Below are 14,413 nucleotides of genomic sequence, written 5' to 3'. Positions count from 1 at the left end.
AGGGAGGTCTGTCAAAAATAACTATCCATGAGTCAGTCCGTATAATTGTGCTCGCTGTGACTGAAGCGTTATCCTGGTTTCAGCTGAGATACTTTTCTTTGGAGTGGCTGGAATGGTGCTGTGTTTTGTGTTTAGGAGAAAAATAACGTTGCTAACACACCAGTGTTTTAGTTGTTACAGAGCAGTGCTTACACTAAGTCAAAGGCTTTTGAGCTTCTCATACTGCCCTGGTCAGAGAGACCAGGGGTGCACAAGGAGCTGTGAGGGGACAGAATCAGGACACCTGACCCCAACTGGCCCAAGGGGTATTCCATACCATATGATATCATGCTGAACAATTAATATGGGAGCGAAGGGCAGTTGCTTTTTGGGGACTGGCCAAGTGGTTAGCAATTGTGGTATTCATCACTTGTTTTGTATCATCCTTTATTACCATTATTTTCCCTTTCTTTTCTGTCCTATTAAACTCTTTTTTTATCTCAACCCGTGAGTTTCACTGTTCTTTTTCGATTCCTCCCCCCATCCTGCTGCATGGACAGGGACTGAAGAGAGAGAGCGGCTGTGTGGTGTTTAGCTGCCAGCTGGGTTAAACCACAACACGCATCATCCTTCAGAAGCTTTGGAAGACGTTACCTCAATCAATAATAAATGGAGCTATTGTTTTTGGAGTTCAACAGCAAAGAGGCTATGAAGGTTAGTGCTTTGATGAAGCACAGTACCAGCACTGCTCTGCAATGCTGTAGGAAAAGCGAGATTTCAGTCAGCTAGGAGCCTAACGCATATGGTCCAAAAGCAAACGGAGATGCTCTAGCCTTACATAGTCAGAAAAATTTGATTCCTACCCCAGCTCTTTACAAAGACATGCCACAGCCTTCATTGAGTCTATATCTGAACAGGTAGGAGAAAATTCATTTAGCTAAGTCTGAAGTTAGTCTTCAGCCCTGCAGCCGCCTAGTACAGGGAACTTCTTACAGATCTCCAAGTGAGAATAAGACAATTTAAGGTGCTAGAAAAGATAGGGAATGAATGCTTTCTGGCAATCCTTTTTAAAACCTTTGCTACTTAAGAGTCGCAAAAGCCAGGAACCTCTTTTCTTCCTATAGGGAACTGGAGCAATGCCTTTAAAGGACCTTTTTTTCCCTCCTTAAGATGCAGAAATAGAGTTCTTTCTCTTTTCCTGGTCAAGTTTTAACTTAAGATGTACTCAAATCGAACCCTAAGCAACCACGAAATTTCTGCCTGCAAGGAATGTTCTCCAATCTCAGTTTTCTGCAAGAATTACACTAGCCCAAAAAATGTTGTAAACCAGGATTTGACTTCATGCTTCAGGCATATTTCCTATTTCACATCTCTTGACTTGAGTATACTACTTTCCTGCTTTCAAATGAATTGGCCCTGTTTTTGTATGTCTGTGGAGAAAAGATGATGGTCTGTAAACATCTTTTCCATCATCTAAAATCATAGGGTTGTGAAGCTGAGCCTGCTGACTACTCACATCTCATGGTTCTGCTTTCTTATGCATGGGGGTGGCTTCCTCTGATTAACTGGGTATTTTCTTGAACTTTGCAGTAAGATTAAAAAAATAAAGATTGAAAGAAAAAACAATTATGTATGAGATCCGGTAAACAGCACCAGAAGTAAAATATGAAAAAGGAAAACACAGAAAAAACATTCACAAATTTCACACCTTACAATGGTTACAATTCAACAGAAGTTTATACTTGTGTTTTTTTCTCTACAGTTAAAAAATAATCAAACATCTTTAAGTGCACAATTTAAAAAAATAGTTTTATGATTTACATGTTTTTCAAATTTCTAAATGGCTTTAGCGAAATCAAATGCAATTTCTAAAGTTACAACAGTACAACATTCATATGAGGATGTTTATATTGCAATGTTAATTAGGTACCCTCTCCAGCTCCCATCTATGTCCCTCTTTCATCACATAATTGATTTCAGTGTCAATTGTCAAATCTGTTATACTCAGACGCATACGTGGTTTAGGATTCTAAATTCTTCTAAGGGCCTTTTACAGGGTGAATCGGGGTTTTAGATCTATGGCATTTTCCTAATAGGAACACAGATGCAGTTTCTCATTGAAAAGACAGCCCCATTTGAAAAGTAGTCCAATCAGTGAACAATCAAAGTCCAATCAACAAGATGCAATGCAATCTATACCACACAATGCATTACGTAACTCCTAAAGTGATGATAGAACCAGGACGAAGAAGTACACTTGGCTAGAGGCTATATTCAGCTCTTGTTCCTTCCACTTCTTTGACTTAATGAAAAAGACACAGTCTTAACTAATTGCTTTGGCAGGCCAGCAGGCTGTCTTTGATTAATATTATTAGGAATTCCACAATGTTTCAGCCTCTGATATTCATGATTTTCAGTATATGCTTTTTTCAAATGAACCTCAGGATTACTTTCCTTTTATAAGACGATGCTTGTTCTCTCGCTTCTCCCACTAGCTGCTGCATTAGGCATAATAACGCACAAGTATGCAACATGTAGACCTAGCTGGGCACTTGTATGTCCACTGCTAATAAAAGGCTATTTGGAGCAACTCTGAGTTCACGAATAATAGAAAACTACCTTCCCCATATGCTTGCTTCATGTTTTTACCACATACACCCATCTGAATTTGCTCAAAGGCACGAGAGCTTTTCATTTTACAGGTCTGAGCTGTAAACATGCAGCAAAATTCCCATTTCATATTCACAGTACAAAACAAAGATTCTAAACACCAAATTAGGTCATTATTTGTCCTTCACACTCAATTAAATTCCTCTTTTTTGCTAGTTCAACAATCTTTCTAGACCTAGCAACCCATAACAAAGCAACAGGGAGCCAAGCATTTGAAAAATGGCAGGCTTGGATTTTGTTTTCTTCATAATTATATTTAAAGAAAAGATCCTACTGCCATCACCCTACTAATTTCTTCCCTCTACCAACCCCTATTTCTTTTATTAATTTCTTCCCACCAACCCCTATTTGTTTTATGCAATATAAAATATAGTAAAAAACATAATTATTTGACATTTGGTTAGAACAGGGAGGGAGAAATCCAAATGCATTATGCATAATGTTAACACACTCCGTCTAAAACTGCAGCTTCCCAAATGTCTGCTCAGTGCTATCTGGCACTGAAAATCTATTTTTTTCCTCTCCCCTGATGTATAAAGCTTTACTTCTCTACACATCCAGATCCCTTTGGTCTAAATCTTGCAGAAGCAGCCTAACTTTCTATAGAAAGAGATTCACTTAGTCAAACAAATCACTACTTTACAGCTGAGCCGATACAGTATGCTTCACAGGAGAAAAAAAAAATCATTCAAATTCTTTCAAGCACAAGTCATAAAATAAATGAGCCTATAGTCTTACAGTTTTCCCACCTATAGACCAGAGGAGCGTTCAGTCAGCTCACAAAGCTTCTCCTTCTGATATTGCTCCAATCTCAAAAGACAAAAGCAATCTTCTGGAAACGACTGCAGAATAAGTAACGCGGGAGCTCCATGATCAACATATGCATTTTATGCTTGCAATGACTGTTTTTGTGGTTCTTTATAGGCACTGAATGTATCTAATACATGATGCAAAGCCCTTGTAAGTAACTTTGGATTCTGACATCAAGCTTGACACAAAATTTTATGAGGTGTAATAAAGTAGTGCTGTCAAGTCTGTCTTGGATTAGACTCTCCTCTAACACATCCTGCAGAAAAAATAAAGATTTGTTTGCTACATGTGTGCTACTAGATGATAATGATCTGAAGTGACTGACAGCTCATAGCCTCAAAGACCTCCCGCACCTTACAAAGGAACATAGTATTAAAAATATTGCAAGAGATAAGAAAAAGTTATGTCAGTGACTGTTCACAAAGAAAAAGAAAAATATGTTGAAGTGAAAAGTCATCTTCTGATAAAAACATCCCTCACTACTGGACCATCTTGTACACAGGGTCTCCAACTTGAATTGTTCCAGTTTTGTCAACAGCAAAGTATCTTCCAAAGAGAGGGCTGGATTTGTAAATGTGTCGCTCAGATGGATCACATAAGCGGTAACTGCAGAGAGAGAATACTTTTTTAGAATCAATGGTAGCAAATCCTAAATATCAAGGTATCAGTGGTGAGAGTGAGGACATATGAACAGTCACCATATTACACTACAAACTAAATAAATACTATAATTATAGAGAACTAAGCAGTTCAAATAGAGAGAAAGAACCTGATTGAATTCACGGGTCCACGTATATAATACACATACAGAAGATATTTTAAAAAGAAATGCTGAAGTTGCTAAGTTAGACCTTTAAATACCTTAAATTTCTGTTACGCCAAGCATTCTCACTAGTACTGATGAAAGAGGCAGAGAATGTAAAGTTTGCAAGTAAGAAGAGAGAACTTCCTGAATTTTCTTACTATATAGAATTGCATAAAGTAGAACAGAAGCCAATACACACATAACTTTACACTGCATTATTACATCCTGCACATACTTCAAAGCACTTTTAAAACATCAGCCCAGCATCTGTTGGATCTAACCTAAATCCAATCCCACAGCCTGAGACACACTGGTATTTTTACAACCTTTTCAATGTTTCCAGGGGCTCCTTCCTGTCCAGGACCCCAGTGTCTGGGTTAACAGTTGTTAAAATACACCTGCAATTACAAACAGCACCACATCAGTAACAGCTTCTGATTATAAATCTCTGTCCACCTATATAAAGTAACGGTCTCAAATATTTACCTTGCACAGCACACTGTCCCCTTCATTTCCACACTGCCAATAAGAATTTCCTCCCACGTGTCCTGAGGGAAAGAAAATATTAAGCACAGATTAGACACATGCACATACAACCATTCTTCTAGGAGTGGCACAGTCATTCTTAAAGAGGCTGTACCATTCCAAATGGTCACCTTCACTTGCACCTTCAAGTAAGTGCAGTTATATTATGGGACAATTTTAATGAAAATCTACATACAATGTTGTCCCGACATTCATCCAATCCATGACCCACCAGTAATTACATCTGGAAAGAAAGATATGTAGGTAACAAATCCCATTCTGCAGCATGCACTTGCCTGAACTTAAAGCAAGTTTATTGAAACTGTGCATGTGATAATCTGATCTGTGACCTCTGCAAGTCACTACTTCAGCAGTAAGAAATTTTTTAGTGAAATTAAGTTTTCACTTCTCTGCACAAGCTTAACATTGCAACCCTTCTTGGGAGACCCATTTTCATTTTTAGGAACTTCACAGATTGGGGAATTACCAGATCTACCCAGAGCAAGCTCTTTGGAAAAAGGGAACATGATGTCAAAACACCTAAATGCCATTGTCATCTGTTCACTTTATCACCAGATACCTTCACAGATGGGGCTTTTTGAACTACCAGAATATAGTCAGAGGTGTAGTGTTGGTGCTGCAGAATCACAATGGTCGGTTTTACTCTTGTGCCAAAGACTATCGGACATCACACTCACAATTTACTAACTGTTCATTTGTATCTTTAATCTGATTAATGACAGCATGCATAGCTTTCCTTACTTCACACTTGAAAGTGAGCTTTCATTAGCAGTCTGCCACTTATTTCTTCCTTTGCTAAACTAATTAAGTATTCATAGACCTGTTTCCTCCCTCTGTGCTTCGCATGCAAGTGAGCAGAAGTATCTCTCTGGAATCCAGCTGTATATCACCAAACAGCAGCTTTCCTCATCCTTGTTGGCAACATCCCCCACGGAAACCGTTAAAAAAAAAAAAAAAAAAAAACACACACCCACACCTTCAAAAAGACATTTAAGAGTTATTTTACCTCCTCAAACGCATTGCAACCTGTCACAAAAATATTCGGTCTGAAGTTCTGTATCTTAACTTTCTTCTCCAGTCTGGTATTTAAGTCGTCCAGTGAAGCTTCTGAGATGATCAAGACCGGGCTACAGTCAGGATAGGCAACCTACATAAACAAACACCAAAAAATGTAAGGCTGCTGTAAGAACATGGGTGTGAAGTTGGCAGAACTACTGAACAGCAAAAGGATTGATATGTTGGAACCGGTGACCACATATTAGCCTGGCAGTGTTAGGCTGCTGCATTCAGATTTTAATTTTGATGGAAGGATGTTAGCAAGTAAAACACTTGCCCTTTCCTATTTCAGTAACTGCCACCACTTTTCTTTGCTCAAACTGTAAAATTAAACTTCTGTTTATAGAATGAAGCTGAAATTATATAAGCTGCTGCAACTTCTTACAAACTGATATTGTATGCACACCCCAGACATTTATGCTAGGTGTTACAGACAGAGCTAAATATATCAGTACAGCATGCTGTGGCAAGCTTTGAAGGATACCGATTTGTTTATGGATCTGCTAAACTTACATGGTCGACTATAATTGCCTAACTGAATTCTTCTCTGCTTCTTCTATTCTTCATGCTAGGATTCCTGAATGCCACCCCTCTTAATCTGACACACCATATGCTGAAACCATTAGTCTTCTGTACCCGTCTCAGTTACATGATAAATGCATATGCATGAGAATCCAGAACAGATTATATACTTTTTCTTCTTTGTGCAACAACAAGCACTACACCAATGTCCTATAGATAAAAACATCACGAGAATAATGTAAGGCATTCACAAATTGTACTTCCTTAAAAAGTATGCACTCATCAGGGAGAATTCACTCCATCCTCATACAGGAGCTGTGTTCAGACAAGGACATCAGTAGCTCCGATGATACAGACATCTGAGCATGGTAACTCCCTTCCTATGTTATCGTTATCTAATATCACATCTTCAACCTTCTTACCACAGAAAGATGGAGATGAAACCTCTGGAACCCTTTCTGGATGGTAATTCCTAGGACTGTAACTATAGACACCGGGGTTGAATGTTGTCCCTTTAAATAAACTATGAGGTAATACAACGTATATCAGTAAACTCCTAGATCTCACAAGGGATACTAAATGGAAGTTTTCTATACAATACAGGTTATAACTCCAAAACACCTTTAAAAACATAATTTTCTTCCATTCTCTGAGTCACAAAAGGAATGGTATTTAAATCTGCAGCTCTTCTTTAAATGTTGGTGTCAAACTCTAGCTGTGAGTGGTCAACAGCTTAGAACAAATCTAAGGTAAAATTAAAGCAAGTAATTTCATCATAAAAAAGGAAAACATTCACATGGTTTAAGTACATGATATAAACCTTGCTAAAATGGGCTCATCACAAACAACTGAATGTGCGGATTTGGTGGCTGGGGAAGGAAACAATGAGAAGAAAGTAATTCTGAGAACAAGAACATTCATTTACCTCATCTGTGGTTCGGAAAAGGTCTATTACATCCTTTGACTTTCTTGGCACCATGGAAGGCTCAAAGTGCACCAGTCGGTAAGGCTCCGAATTCAGGAAAGTGGTGATCCACCGAGCCACTTCATCTCCACAGTCCCTGCCTTGAATATCCAGTCCAAACAACCTGAAGGATAAGACATATCAGCAATCTAGTTGTAAAACCAAAGACTCAAGCATGCTTATTATTTAAAAGTAAGCATCCCATTTTAATAGTATAAGCTAGACACATTTAACAAACTGCCTGAATTAGTGAGGCAGAAGCTGGTTTCTGGATTTGGAACAAGGATCATTTCCAGCGTGCAATCTTGTGGCAACTTGTTTTGGAAGCTAAGTAGCGTGGACATGGCCAGACAGCAACACTTGGTGAAAGAATGAGCCATGAACAGACTAGGTGCTCAGAGCTTAAAAAAAAAGGTCTATTCTTGTATTTGTGTGTGACTAACAACAAAAGATCTCGGCCCAGAAATCAACTGAAATGTAATTAATTTGCAAAAATGAACACTGTGGTGAGGTTAGTCACTGTAATTAGCACTTGCTGATGTCCCTGACTGTTAAGGAAGCTTTTGTTCAAATTTTAGTGCCGTAAAAATTTACCCAGAGCTGAGTGAAACTCTGCTGCCTAACAGACCGCTTCAGCTTACATTCTGACACCGATTAATAAATTTGCATGTGCTGTAATTATTTTTTTTACTATAAAGCAGCAATGAACACCTTATTGCTGAGGCTGCAAAACAGGATGTTAAAACCTGGTGCTCACACATTCCTCAAAAAAAATCCAACCAAAGCAAATCACACACTACATCTAGACCACTTGAGGATCAGCCTGTCAGCACATGAGGCAGAGCACAAACAGCAGTGTAAATTTCAGTCCTTGTTCTCAGCAAGACGCTTCCCCAAAAACTAGCCATCCCCTGAAAAGTCTCTGGAAGGTGTGGGGTATTTTTTTTTTTTTTTCCACACCACACTAATCTATGTTAAGAATAACAACAAAAGGATATATGTCAGCTTTGCATAAGGCTGCTGGCAAGACCTCACCCCAGTGAGAACTAGCAACAAGCAACTAATCCAACAAGCAAAGCTCAAGCCTAAGACACTGAGCTATACACTAGGAGAGGTTAAAGATTTATAATGGAAGCAAAGTCCATGGTGCACAAAAATCCACTGGCAGCACAATGCAAAACAAGTTTACGCCAGGAACACTCTCCTGGCACACAAGGTAAACCTCAGCTCAATCTTCCACTAAACTTCCACAACAGTTATGGATAAGTTAATACGGTCTTCACAGTAGTGATTTTGACCCAAGTACACTGCAGTTTCTTCTACCTGTGTGATTATGTGCTGCACGGATTAAAGTACATAGATGTCCAGGCAGCTCATCTAGCTTGGCCCAGCTCCTAGGGTACATTTTCTTTCTGCTCGCATCTCACGGGCATGCCATCCTCACCCATGGGTAGGCTGCAGGTTTCATGCAGTGATGGCTAGCAGTAGGCTTCTGCTGCCAGAAAGATTAATTTTGTTTCACGTACAGTATAACTGCCCCTGCAAAAGGAGCTACTGACAGCTCACTCCTACTTACCTTCTGTCTTTTCAGAAACACCCAGGTGTGTGCAGGCACCCAAACACTTGAAATGGCTGTGTGTCCTGCTCAGCCAAGCCCCCAGCTCTTTAGGGTACTCCTGTGGCTGTCACAAACTCTCAGCACAGCACCCGTAAGGCAGCCCTGCCGCTCAGCAGTGTCTGCATGACATCTGTTCTCACCCACTAACTCCAACAGCCACATCCCTGCTCTGTTTGCTGGAATCCTCACACAGGCTCTGTGGCACAGGTGGCAGTGAAATACCACTGCCCAAGACAGCACCTGGCTGCCTTTCACTGCCCTCCTTTCTCTCAGTCGCTGCCTACCTGGGGGCTGGCACGAAGCAGCTTCCAACAGCACTGTTTTCCACCTCAGAAGCAGATCTATACTGATTAACTCAGGGGTTTAAGGATCCATGGGAACACTGCAATCACAGCTTTAAGTATCACGCCACATACCAACAGGCACAGATGAAGAACGCAGAGGCTTCTTAACCAGAGAGCTGCAAAATATCCCTAATGCGTTATCTGCGTGAATAGAAACCATGCCTACTCAGGGGATTCAGTCCTACACTCACCTCCCCCAAACACAGGGCTTTTAAACACCCAAGTAAAACCTGCAGCTGGACTTACAGGCTACAGATAAAGCCTACACAGCCTTTTGCAGCCAGACACCCTGTCACACTGCCTCAGCTCCAAACTCCTGGGCACAAGCCAGCACCCATACCAAGGCCTGGCAGTTTTTCATTGCTAAAATATATTTAGCCTACTTAAATCTTTTCCTAGCAAGTTTTAGAAAGCTGTGTATGCGTTTGACACGCGTGTCACTGCCTGGCACACGCACGTTACAGAGGTAACGTGTGACCGAGGCTCTGAGGTGCAATTACCCAAGCGGGAAGTCAACATCGGTGAGCAAACACGACGCGGCACAGAGACTGGAGATCACGGTTTATGGTCTGTGACTACTGCGTTATCTCTCCCAATATTTATTTGTGCCACCGCGTAGCAGATTAAAATTAAAGCGCTTGTTACAGCAGTTAGCCTTTGGTGTAACAGGCAGCACCTGCAAATTCCTGAATAAGAAAACACCGGCTGTTGCCCAGACTTTAAAGGCAAGGCGTACAAGAGAGGGGCAGGCTATAACCAGGGAGAGGGGATGAAGCAGGAGCCCCCCCAGCCTCCCTACCCCCGTACCTGCAGTTCCGCACCGGGTTTTTCCTGGGGAGCCTGACGGGCAGCCGCAGCGGCTCCATGCCGGGGGCGCTGAGGGCCAGGCAGCCATTCTCGCAGCCGACCGAGACGAGGACGAGCCGGGGCTCCTGGCGGGCGGTGACCATGTGCCCGTCCTCCTTGGTCACCAGCCAGAACCTGCAGCGCGGGGGGCGCGCAGAGCCTCAGGACCGGGCTGCCCGGCGGCTCCCCGCCCCGCACCGCCCCGCTCCCCCCTACCTGTCCCGCAGCTCCCCGCTCTGCAGCCCCATCGGCGTCACCTGCGCCCGCGGCACGGCCACCCCCCGGCACGACTTCACGGGGTACACGAAGAGGCTCGACACCGTCCCCACACGCTGCAGCCGGGCTGGGCGGCGGCGGCGGCGCCCCGCGGCCCAGCGCCAAGCCCCCAGCAGGGCGCCCAGCGCCAGGGCGGCCGCCGCCGCCCACAGCCAGCCCGCACGGGGCCCCCGCAGCACCGGGCCCGCAGCCCCCCACGGCCCGCTCATGGCGCCCAGGCCGCACGCGGGGACGGGGACGGGGACGGGGACGGGACGGGGGCGGTGAGGGGAGGTGCGGGGCCGCCCCCTTCCGCCATGGGGCCGCTCAGCCCTCACAGCGCCTCCCCTGCCCGCTGCTCCCGCTGTGGGGCTGCGTCCCCCTGCTGTGTGTGCCCTTCCCAGGGCTCTGCTAAATCCCTTGAAAGTCCTTCTCACAGTGCTTCGCTGAGGGAATTGGTCCCTGCAGGGCCCTCTGGGAGGATGTTGGTTCTCCATAGGGACGTTTAAAGTCCGACCACCGATGGAGATCCCTTGTGCTGCTCTTCAGTGCTCTCCTGCTGACCCATGACCCTCTTCTAGGCATCTATCGCTGACACTGGCAGCGAGGAGTGGGATGGTTAAAGGCTCCCCTGCCCCAGCAGCTTTACTGCAAAGCCCTCTTCACCAGCTTGCCAAGCCTGTGACCAAAAATGCTCTTCCCCTTCTTTGGCCCCCAGCAGACCGGGTTTCTCAAAGCAAGTCTAAGCATGGTCTAAGTAGTCAGACCCCGGCTGCAGCACCAGTCCTGTAGCCATTTGTTGGTTTGCCAGGTTTAAATGGTCCTTGCAAACCCCTTCCCTTTAACCATGAGGACTGATGAAAAAACTACCCCTGCTCCTGAGTCCCTTGCCACTGTAACTCTTCTTGATACTCCTCAGATAGCTCTGGGCTGTATCACTGGTGCCCATGTGAAACAGCAGCAGCGGATGTAGCTAGCCTTTCCTAGAGGTTGCATATGAATTTGAAGGAAAAAAAATATCTCTAAGTCCAATAAGGACTTTAAACTTGTTCTCTAAATCTGCCAACCTGGTCCCTAGTGAGATTTTGTTCAGACCAGCTCTGACAAGCAGCTGTCACATTCAGCTCTGACTCTTCTTGAGAACTATGACATGGAGGAGCTTAAGGAGGAATAACAGAAGGCGGCAGCATCTGCATAATCTCTCCTGTTGCGATGCAGGGGATGTAAATTTAGATCTGTCTGCAGAGAGCATGGTCATGGCATAATGTTTCAGGTAAAGACTGCAGCCTTTGAGAAAAGCTCTCTTCACCCATACAACAGGCTCTCTCAAAAACCTCTTGTAAGTTGTTTAATCAGCAGGCTTGTTTTATCCTCCACATCAGGTGCACCTGTGCTTACCTAGGAGCAACTAATTCCTGCTATAAAGCATTGTGAATAAAGAATAAAAGAATCAAAAAATAAAGAATATATATATATATATATGTTTTTGTTAAAATCCAAATATTTCATGCAGCAGAATTGTCATAGCCAGAGTGGGTACTGTAAGCCTGTATTCAACAGGAAACAACCTTGTTTTCAGTTGCTTATAACTTCTTCAAACTGCAGGACGTCTGTGCTGAAATTCTCTGCACCAGATCCTTGCCTCGGGCTGAATTTGCTTAAAATGTGACTGCTCAGTTGGAGGATTTGTGGTGTCAATCCCATGGCAAACTGGGGCTTTCTTGGTTGTACAAGCAGGCAATGGATCTTGCAAACGAGTGTGGTCAGCTCAGAAGCATCCATGAGACAAATTGATAAAGTCAAACAAATGAAAAAGTGCATTTAGATGCACTGATCGTTCTTCTAGAGGCAGATCTAAACTCTCTTGTAGCAATGGATCAGTCAGAAGTCTAAGAAAGGTGAATTGTGAGGAAATATTTAAAGGATTTTGCTTGTTTCAAGTGAAAAATTACAAGTGACTGGGGATGCTGTAGGTCTTCAGATATGTGAACAGTGCAGTATTTGGAAAGGCATAGACTCGACGTACGCATTTGGAAATGCTGAACTTGGGAGATTTGGGTGGACATTACAAATAAATGTGCAATGACAAAGACAGCAAAACATTGGCCTAGATGAGGAGAAAGGGTGTTAGGGTAGAGCTAAGTGGAAGCTAGGCTTGTCCCAGTGAAGGAGTTAATTGTCCCACACCAGGGACATGCCAGCTATTTTTCCAGTTACTGGTAATTCCACAAAAGGTGGGGATGAGGGGGTGACACAGCTGAGTATGCAGTCATCTAACAATGGTTTAAGCCAAATACAATAAAAAATATGTTACACTCAAACCCACACACAAATTGTGTCCTTTTTCCAAAGTCAGAACAAAAAATAAATAAATTCAGAAGATTCCTTCGTAGAGAAGAGGGGAGGATAAAAGCATTGCTCTTTCCTCTTACAATAATCAAGGAAATCAGAGTTCAGTGAGTCATGCACTAGAAATGAGCTCACTGAAATTAAATGTAGGGAAAAATTTCAGGTGAATAATTGGCGATGATAGAATTAAAAATAGTTTCACTAATGAGAGATGCCTTTTAATGGACTCAGAGCAATGAGGTAAGGGGGGCTTTTTTGTGAGGCTTTTCCTACACAAGGAATCATAAATACATAAAACCAGGCAGGTCAGTGGGGTGCTTTGTTCACTGGCCAGTTGTATAGGAAGATAATCCCACTAATGTGGGCTACTTATGCATGAATGCTGGAGCTGGCGACTCCTGGGGCAGGTCCTTCCAGTCTGCTGGGCTTTGCTCCTCCTGTGTTTGAAATTACATGTCCTGTCTTCAGCAGCTGGGATCTCTCCAGTGGAGGATGAGATTCAGAAACAAAAAGTGGCTGGGGCTCATCCCCCTTCCTCCAGTGAGGCATCTTTCATAAGTGTTTTTAAGGTACTGCAAGAATCAGAGGAAAATGCAATGTGTTTTGGGGTTTTGAAAGAAAAACAAAACAAAACAAAACCCAAGAACAATGTTCCCATGTCTTTACATTTGAAGCAGTTGCAAACGGGACTCAGAGCCTCGGGACTCAACGGGGTGGAAAACGCTGATATGCATAGATGCACATTGCACTGCTGGGACTGAAAATCCTGAAGATCGCTGTTGTCAAACTGTGTGGCCTGCTTAGGGGAGGGCAGGATACCTCCCCGGGAGGAGGTGAGGCAGAACAATGAGTGAGGCTAACAAGGGTGGAAATCTCTTTTTTCCCAGGAGATGGCACTAAAGGACAATTGCCTTTCAGCCAGCAGCGTTCAGTTCAGAGGAAACCTTGCTGAGGGCCAAACTTTCGTGCAGTTTGTGCTGACATCTTTGCGAGCTCCTCACTGTTATCCGAAGCAAAATTTCATTCTGCGTTTTTAGGAAGGGATAGTGAAGGGTGAGGATACCTTTCCTCTACATCTCCATACAGGAGGTAAATATAAGCTGGGAGAGCTGCCAGGTCTCCTCCAGTCCAACCTGCTCACAGTGGGGTCAACGTGGAATTTAGACTGGGTTGCTCTGCTCTTTGTAGTCATGCCTAGAAAGTCTCATGGGATAGAGGCCCCCCAGCCTCCCAGGACAGCCTCTTCTCATGCTTAATTATCATATTCGTTAATTTGTTTTCTTTTATCCAGCTGATGACCATTGTCCCTTGCTGTCCAGCTGTGCACCTCAGTAAAGACCCTGGCTCCGTCTTGTTTGCAACCCCATCTTTGGTATTGATGGGGTTTGGTATTGATGCTGGTGAGTCTCTCCTGAGCCTTCTCTCCTCCAGCTTGACAAGCCCAGAGCCCTGAGCTTTTCATCAGAGGTGCAGGATCCAGGAAGGAGCATCACCCTTGCTGAGCTCAGCCTGCACCTTACTCCAAAACAGCTCTGGAAGCCTGATACCACCTCCTGCAAGGACAAGGAAAGGGAGATTTTTCTTCCATTTTCTTCTTTTAATCATCTCCATTATTCTACATGCTATCTAGGCTCTCTATTGCTCCTTGA

The 14,413-nt window shown here is 43.4% G+C and overlaps 1 protein-coding gene across 1 annotated transcript; it reads right to left on the bottom strand.

Moving 5' to 3' along the window:
- Positions 1-1,697: 1,697 nt before the first annotated feature.
- On the bottom strand, positions 1,698-10,687 carry MTARC2 (mitochondrial amidoxime reducing component 2). The gene is made up of 7 exons (XM_027453113.3): positions 10,377-10,687; positions 10,122-10,295; positions 7,314-7,476; positions 5,817-5,957; positions 4,751-4,812; positions 4,591-4,662; positions 1,698-4,065 (listed from the first exon to the last, which is right to left on the bottom strand). The coding sequence occupies exons 1-7, from the start codon at positions 10,643-10,645 to the stop codon at positions 3,939-3,941; spliced, it is 1,008 nt and encodes a 335-aa protein (XP_027308914.3). The 5' UTR covers positions 10,646-10,687; the 3' UTR covers positions 1,698-3,938.
- Between the last annotated feature and the right edge of the window lie 3,726 nt (positions 10,688-14,413).

The sequence above is a fragment of the Anas platyrhynchos genome, chromosome 3 (assembly GCF_047663525.1).
Source record: "Anas platyrhynchos isolate ZD024472 breed Pekin duck chromosome 3, IASCAAS_PekinDuck_T2T, whole genome shotgun sequence".
NCBI classification, from domain to species: Eukaryota; Metazoa; Chordata; class Aves; order Anseriformes; family Anatidae; genus Anas; species Anas platyrhynchos.
Note: the sequence above shows the minus strand (reverse complement) of the source record. Positions and strands in the feature narration are given on the sequence as shown.